We start from the raw sequence: 16,120 nt of genomic DNA, 5'->3' as shown, positions 1-16,120 counted from the left end.
TCTGTCTTACACTCTGAATGGATCTTTTATACGTGATTTTTTATCATGTATTTAGAAATTTAGAAAATATTGGTTTGTTATTGATCTTCTAAATGTGGACACATTATATGATATCAAGAAATCACATTTGTTAATATTACTACTGATCTTAGACAAGTCTTTTAGGAAATGTGTGTAATATGTGTCACATACAAGGTTTCCAAAATTCTAATTTTCATGAAAGTTCAAATTTTATCATTGGCAATAAATGATGTCAGTTGTTTTCCTTGAAGTGCCAAATAATCATAGTTTGTGTGTCAGTTGTTCGTTCAAGTAAAAGTGATATTCCATAAAAAAAAAAAAAAGCAATCAGTTTAGCTCACAACTCAAAGTTATATAAATGCTTTTCCTCAAGATAATCATCATACTTCGGCATGCAGAATAAGTGATAAAATAAGCACTAAAGGGTTGAGACGTAATAAAGTTAATAACTTTCACTGTTTCATCAAAAACATTCTTAAGTGAACTGTTTTTCCCTGAGAGTGTGAAGTGTGATGAGTTTCCTGACCACTGGTACCCTTTGTTGCAATGGCCGGATTCATGCCAAGGCAACAGCAGTTTTCCCTACCAGTGCTTTTGTACCATCAGTGTAAATGTCAGCACACGGAAAGGGGCAAATAATGCCTTAGTACTATTATGAAAATAGTTTTGACCTTATGGGTCCCTGAAAGGGTCTCAGAGACCACCAGGAGTCCACAGACCATGAGATCCACTGTTCTATACAGTTGGTAGTTTGGAGTGGATCAATGTACATAGTATACAGAAAAACAAGCAAATTAAAACAAGACAGTTATTAAATTCAGTGAAAATAAAAGTTGTATAGGAAAGAAAAGTAACACTTAGTATCTACATAATCATAATAGTTAATGCTGATAGTTTATTATGTAACTTTATTGGGAGGATGAGGGCATGGAACAATTATGTGGGTTTGATTAGGGGAAGGGTGTGTGTGGAAAGAAAAATAAATTATCTTCTATAGTGAAAAGTTTGTGAATAATGTCTAAAACTGAAAAATCAAGAAGTAGAAATCAAGAAGGCTATACAAAAATATGAAAGTAATGCCAAAATAATCTGATCTGCTGAACGAGGTGAAAGTGATTACCCCGTGGGCAGGGCAGAAGAGAGAGAGGGACAGAGAGCTACTGTTTTTATAGCAAGCTTTTAAAACTATTTGACTGTGTGAACTATGGATACTTCAATCTTCTCATTTTTATTTTGTAAAATTTCAAGCATACAATAACCCCACCATCCCTGCTCCCAGACTCGACTATATCAACATTTTTTTCTTTGCTAAAGTACTTTAAAATAAACACAGACATCATGTCATTACACTCATACATATTTTGATATGTAATTCTAAAAAATGTGGACACTTTCTTATGTAAGCACAATGCTGTTAGCACACCTAACAATATGCTAGTGCTTTGGTGTCATGTCCAGAATCCAGTCCATAATTACATTTCCTGGATTGCCTCCAATTGATTTGTCTGGACTGGAATCAAAACAAGCTACACACATTACATTTGGTTTTGACAGTTCCTATATATCTGATACTAGATTCCTTTGTGAGAATCAAGAAGCAAACCTGATCTGAAATACAAAGAAGGAATTGTGAAGACAGTATGCCAGTAATGATATTTTGGTGGGGGTGGGAACATGCATGGGGAAAAAATGAATGGAAAAAGACCAGAAGGAAATAAAATAGAATGCCAATAGTGGTTGTATTTGGGTAGTAAGACTATGAGTAATTTTTTCTACTTTTTTGTGTGTTTTCTAATGTTTTTTGAAAACACATATTACTTTTATATTTTAATAAATGCTTGTTTTTGCAAAAATTTAACTAAATAGAAAATAAAAGCCCATAGGAGAAAAGTAACTTGAATCAACAGAAAAGAACGATGAATCTGAATTATGCCTGCCAGGGTCAGACCCAAGGAATAAAAAGCTGCCTGATCTAATGAGCTTCTAAAATATGAGGGTCATAAAAGAAGCACTAGAAAGAGGCACTCTGAAGGCTCAATTGGTCTTTAGGGTTTCTGTTGGAGGTAGTGTCTGGTAACCAAGCCTTTTGGCATGAGGGGTCTATAGAGCAGGTGTGAAGTAGGCACAAGGTCCAGGAGGGGATGCTGGGCCTCTGTCAAACAAGCCAAGTAGGAAGTGAAGGGATTTGGACTGGGAATAGTTGTAGAACCACTAACCACACTTATTGTACTGTGGTCATCCAAGCACCCTACCAGACCAAATAGCACATGGGGAGTTAACCTGGTTGGTTAGTCCAGGGGTATAGTGACCAATGAGTAGCTCTTACAGCAGGGGTGGGGAGCCTTTTTTTCTGCCAAGGGCCATATGGATATTTGTAACATCATTTGCGGGATATACAAAATTATCAACTTAAAAATTAGCCTGGCCCTAGCCGGTTTGGCTCAGTGGATAGAGCATCGGCCTGCAGACTAAAGGGTACCGGGTTCGATTCTGGTCAAGGGCACATGCCCAGGTTGTGAGCTCAATCCCTCGTAGGGGACATGCAGGAGGCAGCCAATCAATGATTCTCATCATTGATGTTTCTATCTCTCTCTCTGAAATCAATAAAAATCGTCAAACCTCAGAGGGAAGGTAGGGGAGAATGGGGGTAAGGGAGAGAGATCAACCAAAGGACTTGTATGCATGCATATAAGCATAACCAATGGACACAGACACCGGGGGAGTGAGGGCATAAGCGGGGGGGGGGGGGGGGGTGGCGGAGACAAGAGGGGGATAAAGAAAATAATTATTTTTTTTAAATAGCCTGCTAGTCTAATCAATGATTCTCTCTTATCATTGATATTTTTCTCTCTCTCTCTCCCTCTCCCTTCCTCTGTGAAATCAATAAAAATATATATTTTTAAAAATTATCCTGTTATATTTGGTTAAACATTTAATTAACTCCTAATGTCTTGGCAGGGCCAGACCAAATGATTTCTTGGGCCTTATACAGCCCAAGGGCTGGACATTCTTCACCCATCTTACAGCCAAGATGCATGAAATGGGGTGGGGGTGGGGTGGAGGGCAGGTGGGAGGGTCAGGGAACCAGCAGGCCAGTAGGGACCCTGAATAAATGAGGAGGATGTGTCCAAAGCCTGAGGCTGGGTTTGTGTGTAGTGATGGTTTGTGTGTAGTGATGGTTTGTGTGTAGCCCTGGAACTTAGGAGTCGGAGCAGGGCCAACAGCATCCAACAGCATCGTACCTCTGCTACATGGTGCCAGTCTCACCTGGGGACGAAGTGGAGAATGTTTTGTAGTTTTCCTTAGCCTGCGGGAAGTCTTATTTTCTAGAGTAGGCATGGTCATCTATAGAAAGGATATTTTTATTTAAATACCCACTAGGTTTTTTTAAACATTCAGCAGAAAATCTTGGTCATACATGCTTTCATTAATCCAGCGCCCAGATTTTTAGATCAGTAAATTCTGAAGGATCTATTTTTGGCACTTTTCTCACATATTGGTGGTGAGGGCATTGTTCTCTGATCTAGATATTTGTGACTATATATTGTCATATGGAAAACAAGCCCAACTGAACCTTGTGCTTTGTAAGTTCCAACTTGGGTACCATGAAATCCACTTTGACCATGTTAGTCCAGTGCCCTTGTTATTTTTTAACACCTCTGGCACTCTGTCTAACTTGACACTAAGGTCCTACAAAACAGAGACCATACCTAAGTGCCCCACTCATCAGAGGCATCTTAATTTTAAGTAACTTCTGTAAAAACATCTATCTTACATTTTAAAGGAGGTCAGAAGCAATGAATCTGACTTGATAACTAAGTTCTTAGATCTTAAAACTGTAATATCTCAGGGTCACAGTTCGGAATACTGAAGGAAGTGTCTCACAATTATAGTAGCTCTTCACAGCTTGCCTTTCCAGCAATATCCCTGCCATTGCTCCTTCTAAGTTAGAATGTGAGGGTATACTCCAGAAGTTGCCCATTTCAACCTTAATCAGTAACAACAACGCCATTTCAGCCATTTACGTAGCCAAAAACCACAATGTCATTATTGACTTCGATCTTTCTCTTACCTCTTACATCCAATCCACCAGTGAATCCCCTCGGTTTTATCATCATAACTACCTCTAGAATCTGTTCCCTTCTTTACCACTACCAGCATTGTCACCTGGGTCCAGGCTACCACCCCCCACCTGGACTACACTGGCTTCCTAACTGTTCTCCTGGCTTCTACTTCTGCCCCACTTATCTTCTCTCTACTCAGCAGTCAGAATGATCCTTCTAAGTCAGAAATTAGGTATTATCTCTCTTAAAAAACAAACAAACACAAAACTCTCTAGTCTCTTATTCAGAAAAAAATCTAAAAAGTCTTCACAATGGGATCCCCCCCCCCCCCTTTTCTTTTCTCCCTGTCTTCACAGCTAGAAATGCATGAACTACAAAGTCTGCTTGGGACTAGAGTCTCTTCTCGCTTCCTAGAGCATCTCTGCTTTGGGAAAAGCTGGTTTTTATTGCATAACTGAGCTCTCCACTATGTAGCAGCTCCCCACCCCAGCTTCCATGACCTGACTTCACTCAAGGTCGCACTTTCCTAACTGCCACCTTAGAACATCCTTCAAGTCTCTGTCCATTCCTTGGAGGTCTAGGAAAATCTTTCCTGTCCATGCCTAACACCCACCATTTTGAATATTGGACACTGTAGAGGAACTACAATGTCGTTCTTCAGCTGGCCCTTCAATGTGCTATTTGAGAATCCTTTTATTGCCAGTGTAGCTGTTTCAAACTTTTATTCTTGACTCCAGCCTTCAACTTTGCCTTCCACTCCTCTTTCCTTCAAGATCCACCATTCCCCCAGGAGACTTTCAGTTCTTCTTGGAAATCAAGGAAACCAGCCAGCTTGATCTGCTGAAGTCCCCACTTCAGAGAGTCAGAATACCCCTCTGCCTTTCCTCATCCCTTCACCTCTCTTCATTCAGTAAAACATCTTCTGCTGCAGCCTGAGTTCAAGCCCCACCTTCTCTAGATCTGTTACCGGCATCAGCATCTTCCAAACCACTTAGACTCTCAGCCTCTAGCCTGCTTCACATCTGCCAAAACCCAGCAGTTCTAAGTGCTAGCAGCTCTACCTTTGCCAAGTGTCTCTAGTCACTCCTCTCTTTTCTGTCACCACAGTCACTGTCCTACTCAAATCCTGTCATCCTCCTCTGGGATGGCTGAGAGAAACTGTTCAAGCCCTCTCCCCAGTGGTGTTAGATGACTTTTTAAAGCTGAATCTGGTCTCATTGCACTACTAGAGGCCAAGTGCATGAAATTCGTGCACGGTGGCGGGGCGAGGGGAGGGTCCCTCAGCCTGGCCTGCACCATCTCCAATCCGGGACCCTTAGGGGGGTGTCCAGCTGCCTCTCACAATCTGGGACTGCTGGCTCCTAATGGCTCACCTGCCTGCCTGCCTGATCACCCCAACCCACCTCTGCCTGCCTGATCTCCCCTAATTGTTCCCCTGCTGGCCTGATCGCCCCTAACCTCCTCTGCCTCGCCCCGCACCCGGGACCCGGGCTTCCCTCCCTCTGGCTAGCCGCAGGCACCCAAGACCCAGGCTGGCTGCAACCACAGGGAACCATAGATGTGTGGCTTCACCTGGGCCGCAGCCGCAGGCACCCCGGACCACGGGCCGAGCGGCTTGTCCCTCTCCCGGGCTGCAGGTGCAGACACAGCCGTTGGCGCTGTGAGGACTGCGGGGACCATGGGCATGCAGATTGTCCCTCTCCCGGGCCACAGGCGCAGCTGCTGGCACCCGGGACCGCGGGGCAGGCGGCTGTCCCTCTCCCGGGCCAAAGCCTGGCTGGTCCCCATTCCTCTCTCACAAGTTCATTTGTGCCTGACTGGTCCCCATTCCTCTCTTGCGAGCTCATTTGTGCTTGGCTGGTCCCCATTTGTCTCTCATGAGCTCATTTGTGCCTGGCTGGTCCCCATTCCTCTCTCCCCAATGTTGAGTGTCTGCGCCTTTACAGCATGAGGGTGTGACAACCATTTGCATATTAGCTCTTTATTATAAAGGGTAGGATTGCTCAGCATCTTTCTTCAGCATGACAATCTCCAGAGCATGATATTCAAAGACCTCACCGACTCCTCCACTACTACATGACCATCTGCCACCATTCTCTGGTCCCCTAAGCCCCTACTCTTGCCACTGAAGGGTTTATTTGCCCTCACACTTCTGAGACTTTGCATATGCTTTTCTCTCTTCTTAGACTGTTCTTCCCTCATCTCTACCAGTATGAATCCTACTTATTCTTTGAGATCCAGCTAAAATACCACTTCTTCCATGAAACTATTGTTAGTCCTTTATTCATTCATTTAGTAATTAGTCATTAAGTATTTGCTCTGTTCAATACAACTACATATGTACTGAAATAGAAACAGGTCATAATTTTCTCCTGATGGTGGATTTATAGGAGATTCTTTTTCTTCTCCTTTTCCCACCTGTATTTAAGTTTTCTGCAGTGAATGCATATCACCATTGTAGTAAGAATTATTTTGAGGTTCTTTTCCTGTCTTTTTTTTTTTTCTTTTAAATAAATAGATGAGTGAGATTGGAGTTTGTTTGTAGGCTGTATGGGAAGGCGAATAGAAAAGGAGATGTTGAAGACAAGGAAAGAGGAACAGATTTTTAGAGTCAGGTCATGAAGGAAGTGGGAGACTTAAAACCCAAACCCCAGGTGAGGGAATTGCTCCCAATCCTATATAATAAAGATGTAATATGCAAATGGTCGTTACACCGGGAAGCATAACGACCAGATCATGGATCAGTGGGAGGGTGGGGCAGAGAGCTACAGGAGGGGCCAGGGCAGCAAGCTATGGGTGTGGGGGAGCTGCAGGAGGGCGAGGCAGCAGGTGGAGAACTACTGGAGGGTGGCAGCAAGCTACGGATTCGTGCGCAGGGCTACTAGTAGGACTATAAGAACCACTAACTCACAAGCCTCGAGGGAGTGAAGATTGGGGGCCCCTGCTGTAGTCTGGGAATGGTGCAGGGTAGACAGCCTACAAAGGTGCTCAGATAGGAGGGCCCCATTCTCCCTGTCAGAACCCATTTTCTCGCCTCTCCATCCCTACAGCACCTGTCATCTGCACTTGGGAGCTATTTGTACACAGATCCATTGTCCTATTAGATTTTAACATCCTTATAAGCAGAGCCCATTGTTAACTAATCCTTCCCCCTCCACACCACAGTGCCATGTAACCCCCTAAAATGCTCAGAAATGATTTCATAAAGTGAATTGCATATCTGTTTTCACAGATCTTTGTTGAGTTGGTCTGCTTAATTAGAATGGCATTCCCCTTGGTAAGGCATTTTTATCCACAGCAGCTTTCTCAGCCCTCTTGAGCGCTATCCTGGGAGTTGAGAAGGACCTTCCACAGCTCACGCAAGGAAGAATTGATGATTCTCATGACTCCTCCACAGAGGTTCACTCCACTGCCTCCCATGCTCTCCCTGCCGCTGTCACCCCCACTGCCACCCATGGAAATCCTATGAAATGTGAGAAATAAAATATACTTTCCGGGGTCATCATGGTGTCTGCAGTCAGCTCACAGAGCCAAGGTTCATGAGCACCATTGTGTGACTTAGGGCTTCAGTTAGTGGTAAAGAAATACACTGTTTTGCGTCATCCTCGGGCACTACAGTGGGAGTCTTGCCCAAGAAGCTCCAGTGAGAGGCAGTAGCTTCAAAGGCTGCTTCTTAAGAGTAGTAGAAAAGTTACCAGAATGCCCACCTCTAGTCCTTAGCAGAAGCAGGACAGAATTGCTTTATCTCGGGCCTATAAAAACCACTGGGGACCAGAGGAGTCTTTGGAAAACTGCTGTATTCTTGGTCCCCTGTGTCCCAGTTTGCTAATGAAGGCCCCACGCAATTAGAGGCTTCCCTAAGGTCACTTCAAGGTAACAGCAGACTGAATCGTGGACACTGATTTTGCTGTGAATCCTTGAGATTCAACATAAAATATTTTCAAGGAAAAAAAGACATTTACCATTTATTTATAAGACTATCCTGCTAAAATGATTTTTAATCATCTTTTCTCCTGCATTTAATAGTTATTAATAGTGAACTTGACTTAAATCTTAAGGACTTGAGCCCTGAAGTTAGTTATCAACATAACACGTCACTTTGCTGGGTGTCTTTAAGAAAAGCTGGACCTGTGTTCATGAGAGCTGGTTTAGGTTGGTCATGTTGAAAGGCTGGGTCTGCCCTTCCAGTGTCGCTCAGTGGTTGAGTGCCAACCTATCAACCAGGAGGTCATGGTTCAATTCCCAGTCAAGGCACATGCCTGGGTTGTGGGCTCCATCTCTGGTGGGGGTTGGGGGGGGCATGCAGAGGGCAGCTAATTGATGATTCTCATCATTGATGTTTCTATCTCCTTCTCTGAGATCAATTTTATTTATATATATATATATATATACATTTTATTATTTTTTTTTAATTTTTAAAGAGAAAGAAAAGCTGGGGCTGAGCTAACCTCACTGGTCTTAAAAATCTGCTTTTTGTGTTTCCTGGGTCTGTCTGAAGCCAGTCCTCAGAAGGCTTTCTCCATGGCTCTCCAACATTTCCCACCCTCTCCCCCACCTTTAACTTCCTTCCCTACCTAGTTCCTTAGGCCTCCCAGCCTAACTACCAACCTGAGATTCCCACTGCCCCTTCCCACCCTCATGCAACTGTCATGGTAAAGGGAACACTTTTCAAGGGCTGCTCAGGCTTGGGGCCTCACCCACTGTCATAGAAATGGAATTCTTGTCTCCTAACCACATCCGGGACCTGAGGTTCCTCTCACATTCCTGCCATTTTCTACAGTTGCAAGGCAAACACTTAAGGAAATTCCCTCATTTCCTTCCTCTTAGGCTGGAAGTTTAGACAGTTGACCTTTAGACAGGTCAAGATGAAAAGGGGCCCGATTATTGTCTGGGGGTTTGCAGACTAGGATGATGGCAGGTGACGTGAGACAGAAGAGCTCACGGTTTACTCGGGCTTTTTTTTTAATACAAACGTTGCAGAAAATTCTAACACATAAACAAACTGCCTTATAAACTAAAACAGGCTGGCAAATGCATGGCCCAAGCACAGGCCCGTCCTCCGTGCATTCTGGTGGGCCTAGTGTGCCTCAGGGCCCCTCCACACAGTAGGAAAGGACACAGCTGGGTCTAAATGAAGTGAGTTGCTGACGGTTCTTCCATCTTGTTTTTTACTCTCTAATCTCACTGAAGTCTTCTCTTTTCTTTAAAAAGTGACCTGCACCTTGCTTAATTACTGTGGGCCTGGTGCAAGGAGTAGGCCTAGGGGATCCTTGCTTGCTCCTGAGCCAGCCACCATCCCACTGCCTCTCCCCACTGCAGTCCCCAGGCCCCCATCACAAACATGTTGATCTCTCCTAGCTGCCTTCAAGCCCCTCCTTTTTCTGCCCAGTCCCTTTTCAGGCATGTTCTTCTTGGCCCCTTGGACTTTTCTCACGGCTGTGCCCCTCCCCCCACCCCCTCGACGATTTCCTTGTGTTCCAAGCAGCATAAATTCCCCATCCCCACCCCTGGCCACCTCAGACTGGTTTTATTCCAGTCAGGAAAATGTTTCTTCCTAATACTTTTTTTTTTTTAATCCTCAACTGAGGATATTTTTCCATTGATTTTTAGAGAAAGTGAAAGAGAGAGGGAAAGGCAGAGAGAATATCGATGTGAGAGAAACACATAGACTGGTTGCCTCCTGCAGGAGCCCCAACCAGGGCCTGGGCTGGGGAGGAGCCTGCAACCAAGGTAGGTGCCCTTGACCGGAATCTAACCCGGGACCCTTTGGTCCACAGGCCAATGCTCTATCCACTGAGCCAAAACAGATAGGGCTCTTTCTAATACTTAAAAAAAAAAAAAAAAAAAATTATATACAGAAAACCAGAACTGCTGTAGAAGTAATTTTGCACCTACTTACTTAAAATTACAAATTTACCCATTAGCAGAAATGTCTTAATGAAGCACTGACATTTTTTAGATGATAAATTTTATAATGTATTTAAATAGAATTAAAGTTTTCCAAGGATATGATGTCCTCACAACATGGTATCTATAATACAGGTGTCCTCAAACTACGGCCCGCGGGCCACATGCGGGTGTTTTTGCCATTTTGTTTTTTTTACTTCAAAATAAGGTAAGTGCAGTGTGCATAGGGACTTGTTCATAGTTTTTTTTAAACTATAGTCTGGCCCTCCAACGGTCTGAGGGACAGTGAACTGGCCCCCTATTTAAAAAGTTTGAGGACCCCTGCTATAATATATGGAAGGCTGGTATATGAGGCATACTTCCTTTCCTTTACTCCACCATCTTTGTCTGTTATGTGACCTTTAGCTAAAATATAATACAAGTAACACTAGATTTTGAGCCTTAAGTCTTTAGACATAGATCTGCTCGTGGCTGCCACTTAGAAGCTTTTTCCCAGCCTATTTTTTCAACTGTAAAATGGGCTGAATAATGCAGTCCTCCCAAATGTGTTCAAGAAACTGTGAAAGGTTGTTCAGTAGGGGCCAGGGCCAGATACTCCGAAGTGCTGTCCACAGCAGTGTTGTTATTTCCTGTCCTACCTGGGGCCAAAAAGTAGGTCATGAGATAGAGTGTTTGCTCCATTCTGACCACGTTTTCCTCATCATCATATGCCTTCAGTAGGCGTTGGCACAGAATTCAGTCTGACATTCTAAACAATGATGTCCTCGAATGAATGCAGGAAGCTTGCCACCTGCAGATAGCCAGTGACCCGTCCTGTGATTAAGCGAAGGACAGAGGAAGGACATGATCTTCTCTCTGAAGGGTTTTATTTATGAAACTCCTCATGGCTTTTTCACTTTTTCCGTGAAAAACTGTCCTTTTGTCTTCTGCTACTGGCCCTGGTTCTGGACGGGGCGTTGATGTGAATACAGCTGCCAAATTGGAAATTAATGAGGTGTACCTTCCAGAAAGGCCTTCTTCCCTTGCTGTTAGGCATGCTGCCCCTGGGAGCCACCATTCCTGGTCCTTCTTTCCCTACTGCCCTCTCTGTGAGGCTGTGGGGGACATCCTTGCTTCTCTGCTGCCTCCCCACAAGGTGGTTTTAGGCCAGTTTTCCTGACCTCCATTTTTTTAGTCCCTGTGATTCCAGAATCACTGGATTGTGTTAAAGCAGGGTAGGTTCTGCTGCCTGAGGCCACTGTCACATGGCCAGATAGTTCTCGATGGCTCTTCAGAACTTTCACTTCAACCCGTTGTGGGTTCAAAAAGAAGGGCAGTACAGGTTTTCTGGGATGCGGGCATTATAGGAAACTTCTCAGTAGTCGCAGATCTGGTGGTGGTCTTGTGTGCTGTTAAGATAGGTATTGGTGGATAAGGAAACCAGCTGAAGGAGCCAAGGTGCCTGTTAGGAAGAAGTGGCTCAAACTAAGATAGTGCAAGCAGCGTGTGTTAGGGAGCTCTGATAAGGAGTGTAGACTTCCAATTCTGCCAGGTTACAGATAATAAATGTTAAGAACTGGCATTGATCCCAGGGCTCTTCCACTTTCCTCACGCCTTTGAATCCCACTCAGGACCCTTATTCTTTGCCTTCTACTTGGCTCCATAGGTTGGGAATATCTGATCCGAGTGTTCTTGGCTTGCCTCATCCCCTCAAGATCGCCTTTCTTGCCTCCCCTATGCTTCCCACCTCCCCTCCAGGTCCCTGCTCCTCTTTCATGGATGGGTCACCTACTGGAGTCCTTTGGCTCAGGACCCATTCGTTCTCCGGCAACGTCGGTCCTCCTTATGTACTGGCTTCTCCCCTCACCCTACAAACTGCAACATCCCTGTCCTTCCATCCTTGTGGAATCAGCCATCCACACATTGCCACCACTGCTTGCTAGCTGTCCACCTGTCCTAACCCCAAATTTTCCAAACTTTCCCACATATGCCTCGCACAGAAGATGCTGCTTTTTGAATGGCACACGGGGTGTGAGAGGCCGGTGGAAGGCAGAGCTCTGGCTGCCGGATTGACAGTGTCTCTGTAATCTGTCTGTAGCACATGCCTGAAATCTACCTAGCCTGTACCATATTCCCCCCCTAAAATAGCCTTCATAAAGCTCACCAATAAGCAAATGCTCAATACAAGGTCTTTTCCTTTGTTTTCATCCTCCTCAACGTCCAGATGGCATTTGACATAGCCTAGCGGTTAGGAGCTCAGGCTCTGGGGCTGAACTGCCTGGGCTCAGTTCCTGGCTTTGCCATTCATTCTCTAGCAGGTCACTTAATGGGTCTGTGCCTTAGTTTCCTTGTTTGCAGAGTGAGGATAACAAAACACCTGCCACATACGTTGCTGTGTGATGAAGTAGTTTTATGGAAAGTGTAGAAACAGCGTCTATCTCATCCCAAGGGCGATGAAATGTGCCTGTTGCTGCTTCTAAGCACCCCTTTCTTCCACCCTGTCTCCTGCTCTTCCTAACAGCGGACACTCTTGAATTTTCTCCTGTCTTTTTGAGTCCTCTTGTTTTTGTTTGTTTTCAGCATCCAGCTTTTCTTTTTGTCCCCCAATATGAAGGAGTTTGTGGAGAATACGGCCTTCTCTTTCTTTCAGGTCCGGGAGGCCATCTTCCCACCTCCAAACCAGTCATTGCCCCAGGGCTATACCCACTGCCTGTAACTTGGCATCATCCAGGTCTCCGCCCTGCACCTCAGGCTCAGGAGTCCCCCGAATAGTTTAAGGTTTATTTTATTTTTGTTTTAAAAGTAATAAATGCTCATTATAAAAAAATAGAGACAAACTGAAAGGATAAAATGCAGATCATTGGTAACCCATCCCTCAGCAGTATCACTGCTCAACTCAGGTGTGTCTGCTTCGAGCCCACTGGATCTCAATCTGCTCCGATAACCGCAGGGGACATTTGACAACGTCTAGAAATGGTTTGGTTGTCAACTCAGGGCTGGGGAGAGGTGCTAGTGGGCAGAGTTGAAGGATACTGCTAAACACTTCACAGTGCACAGTACAACCCCACAACAATGAATTAGCCCAATAGTGCTGAGGTTGAGAAATACTGTTCTGGGCCTTTGTTTCTACATCAGTGCCCCAAAGAGAACAAGTTGAACTTGGCTTTTTCTTTCTCCTGCATCCTGCTCTCTGTTTCTAGGGGCCCCACCTTTTCCCTCATCCCACATCATATCCATTACCAAACCCACAGACTCCCCATCTGCACATCTTTGGCATCTATCCCTTCTTCTCTTTCCCAGTTTTGACATTGATGACCACTTACCCAAATGAATGAAAAAGCCTCCTACAGGCCCTTCACCTCAGTCTCCTGCTTGGCTTTGCCTGAGCCCCTGTGCTCGGAGACGTCTGGAGACTCCATGCCTGCCCAGTCCAAGCCTGGTAGAGGCTGAGCTCGCTGAGGGCAGCAGCTTCCACATTGGATCAGTTTTTGTACCCAGCCGGAACCTAACACCATTCTGAGCAAAAAGCCAGCGCTCAGGGAATCTTTGGAGAATGCATGTGGGTGAATGGTCACATGTAAGAAAAACCTGAAAACCAATTCCTCACAATCTGTCCTCCTGCAGATCCTTAGTGAGTGGTTTGGCCGGACCATCATCTGCTCCTGCACCAAACTGAGCTACGAGCACGCACAGAGCATGATTGAGAGCCCGACTACGACAATCCCTGAGCAGGAGCTACCCCCCATCTCCCCAGAGCACACCAGTGAGGAGGTACACCAGGCTGTCTTGAATCTTCACCGGATTGCGAAGGAGTTACGCAAACAGCGGTTTTTGGACGGCGCACTGCGTTTGGATCAGGTCAGTCACTTCCTTTTTTTAGTGCAACCAACAGATTTGCTTTGTACCTGAACCCAAGCATGTCTGCAACTCAGTATGGTAGTCTTGAACTCTTCCCTCCTTGTTTCTTCAGTCACTGCCCTGAAACAATGTTCTGCAAGGTAGGCAGGAACTAACTCCCACTCCTCCTAGCTCCACAGGTGCCTGAGGCCTAACACTGTGAGCTCAGGCAAAGGGTAGTGTCTGGGTGGCTGTGAGACCAAAGCTCCCAGCTGGCCTAACCTGGGAAGGTATGTCCAGTATTTGGTCCTCACCTTGGTTTCTACTGTTAATCCCTCTTAACTGAGCTGGGAACAGGAAACATGGACATGTAGGAGTTAACCAGTATCTGATTATGGGGCTTAAAGAAATAAGTGTTTCTTCTTATCCCTTGTCATCCCAAAAGAATTATGTTTACAAATTCCAGATTAATAGCTGAGGAAGCACAGAACTGGGGAGACTATAGAATGCTGGCTATTGAAGAAAACAATGTCCCAGAATGGTATTGATGGCTCTGGAATAGCACAGCCATGCCAGCGGTTCACTGGGACTTAGGCAGCTGTCATTCAAACCTGGCTGAGTTGCTATGTCTGGTAACTTAGTTATCTGTATCTCATTGGCCCTCTCATTTTATAAATTAGAAAGCCAAAGCCCCCAAAGGTTAAATAAGTTGCTTATATGCAAGAAATCCAGATAGCTAGCACTTTGTTCACCTTTCCTCCTTTTACGCCATGCTGACTTAAGAGAAAAAGTTTCCTTTCAAGTGAGAAAAACAAGCCCTCAAAAGTCCTACTTAAGTTCCAGTTAATGAAGGTTTGAAAATAAGGGATTTGCATCCTTGGAGTTGAATCCTTGGTTCTCTAGATGAGTGTGTGGACCAGGACTTTAGGAGGAGCACATCAGTCTCCTGCGACAGAGACACCGTGAGATCCTTTATAAATCAGCTCAGTGGCCCATTTGGCAGTCACTGCATTTGTTCTCATGTGTCGACTGCCTGCATTTGCCTTCACTAAAATCCATTTTTCTTCGGGGCTTTGGCATAGCCTGCTGTTTGAGTTGCTCTCTGATGCTGTTTGCCTCAGTTCACGATGTCCACGTTTTTGGTGGCAGTCCTAAAATATATATATGCATTTTTTACACTAACCTCAATTAGGAAGGTGCTATGAGAGGCCTTTGTAAGAGGGGACACCATCCATGTCACACAGTATGCCCTTGAATGCAGAATAGATCTGCTAACCCAGAAGTCACCTTTCCAAGAAGTCAATTTACCGTGATGACTTTCAGAATGGGTGAGATGGAGTACACTAGCATAGTACCTGTTTGTCAGGTAAGGACTCAATGGTTTAGAGGTCATAACAACTTCCGAAATGCAGAGCAACTTGACCACTGGGTGATTGCAGTCCACACCTTAGACCAGAGCTGCCATACTCACGTCTGAAATGATGCACCCTCAGCCCTCAGGGCTACCTGGGCTGGCCTCAGTTCCTGGGGACCACCTGCTAGCAGTCCTGTCTGCTTATCCTAGAGTGCTGTCAGGTACTAGCAAGTTCTGTATGTACTGTGATGTGAAACAGATGGGAAGCTCTGCCTTTGAGTTCGGATTACCTGCTCCAAATGTCTCTTTTATCTGGAGCTTAAACCGAGTTGTAAAGAGATTCTAGCTCAGTGAAATGACGCTCCTTTATGCCATTGCCCGAAAGCAAGTGTAGGTGCTGAGTGCATTCTTTGTGCTTGTGGTTGGATGAGTTGAGTAACATACCTTCCAGGTGGTTTCTTCCCACCTTCATGTTTTCTGCTGCCATGTTAATTCTAGAGTTTAACACATGCATGTTTTATTTTCTTTATTATACATATGTTTATATATATATAAAATATATATACATATGTTTATATGTATAATATATATACATATGTTTCTTAAACAGAGATTCTCATAAAGGGACTTTTATGTGTTTGTAGTCAAAGTAATCATAATGGATTATAATCATATCTAAATCTGAGTTTTGTGGGGTGGGGGGCTATGGGAAGCCCTTACACCCTGTTCAGATTTTCCTGGACGACTCAGGCCTGCCCTACGGGCCTTGGGAGTGCACAGAGCTCCCTGACCCCCATCCTCCCAGAAGCCTCCTTTCCAGAGATGAAGATGCCATTAGTTGACTCTGATGTGATGTTCTGTGTCTTAGCCATTGCCTTCATAAAGGATAACAAAGGGAGGGTAGCAGGGTGCTAAAAAGAACCCCCCAACAAAAGTCAGGAAGCTACACCTACAGTTT

At 44.8% G+C, this 16,120-nt stretch overlaps 1 protein-coding gene across 2 annotated transcripts in view; it reads left to right on the top strand.

The window, feature by feature from the left end:
- Positions 1-16,120, top strand: part of DIS3L2 (DIS3 like 3'-5' exoribonuclease 2) — a 330,696-nt gene that overhangs the window by 251,203 nt on the left and 63,373 nt on the right. For both annotated transcript variants that reach the window (XM_028140542.2, XM_054722868.1), the window contains exon 15: positions 13,596-13,829. In XM_028140542.2, coding sequence (XP_027996343.2) covers positions 13,596-13,829 — 234 coding nt within the window. The remainder of the gene's footprint in view (positions 1-13,595; positions 13,830-16,120) is intronic.

The sequence above is a fragment of the Eptesicus fuscus genome, chromosome 11, assembly GCF_027574615.1.
Source record: "Eptesicus fuscus isolate TK198812 chromosome 11, DD_ASM_mEF_20220401, whole genome shotgun sequence".
NCBI lineage: Eukaryota > Metazoa > Chordata > Mammalia > Chiroptera > Vespertilionidae > Eptesicus > Eptesicus fuscus.
Note: the sequence above shows the minus strand (reverse complement) of the source record. Positions and strands in the feature narration are given on the sequence as shown.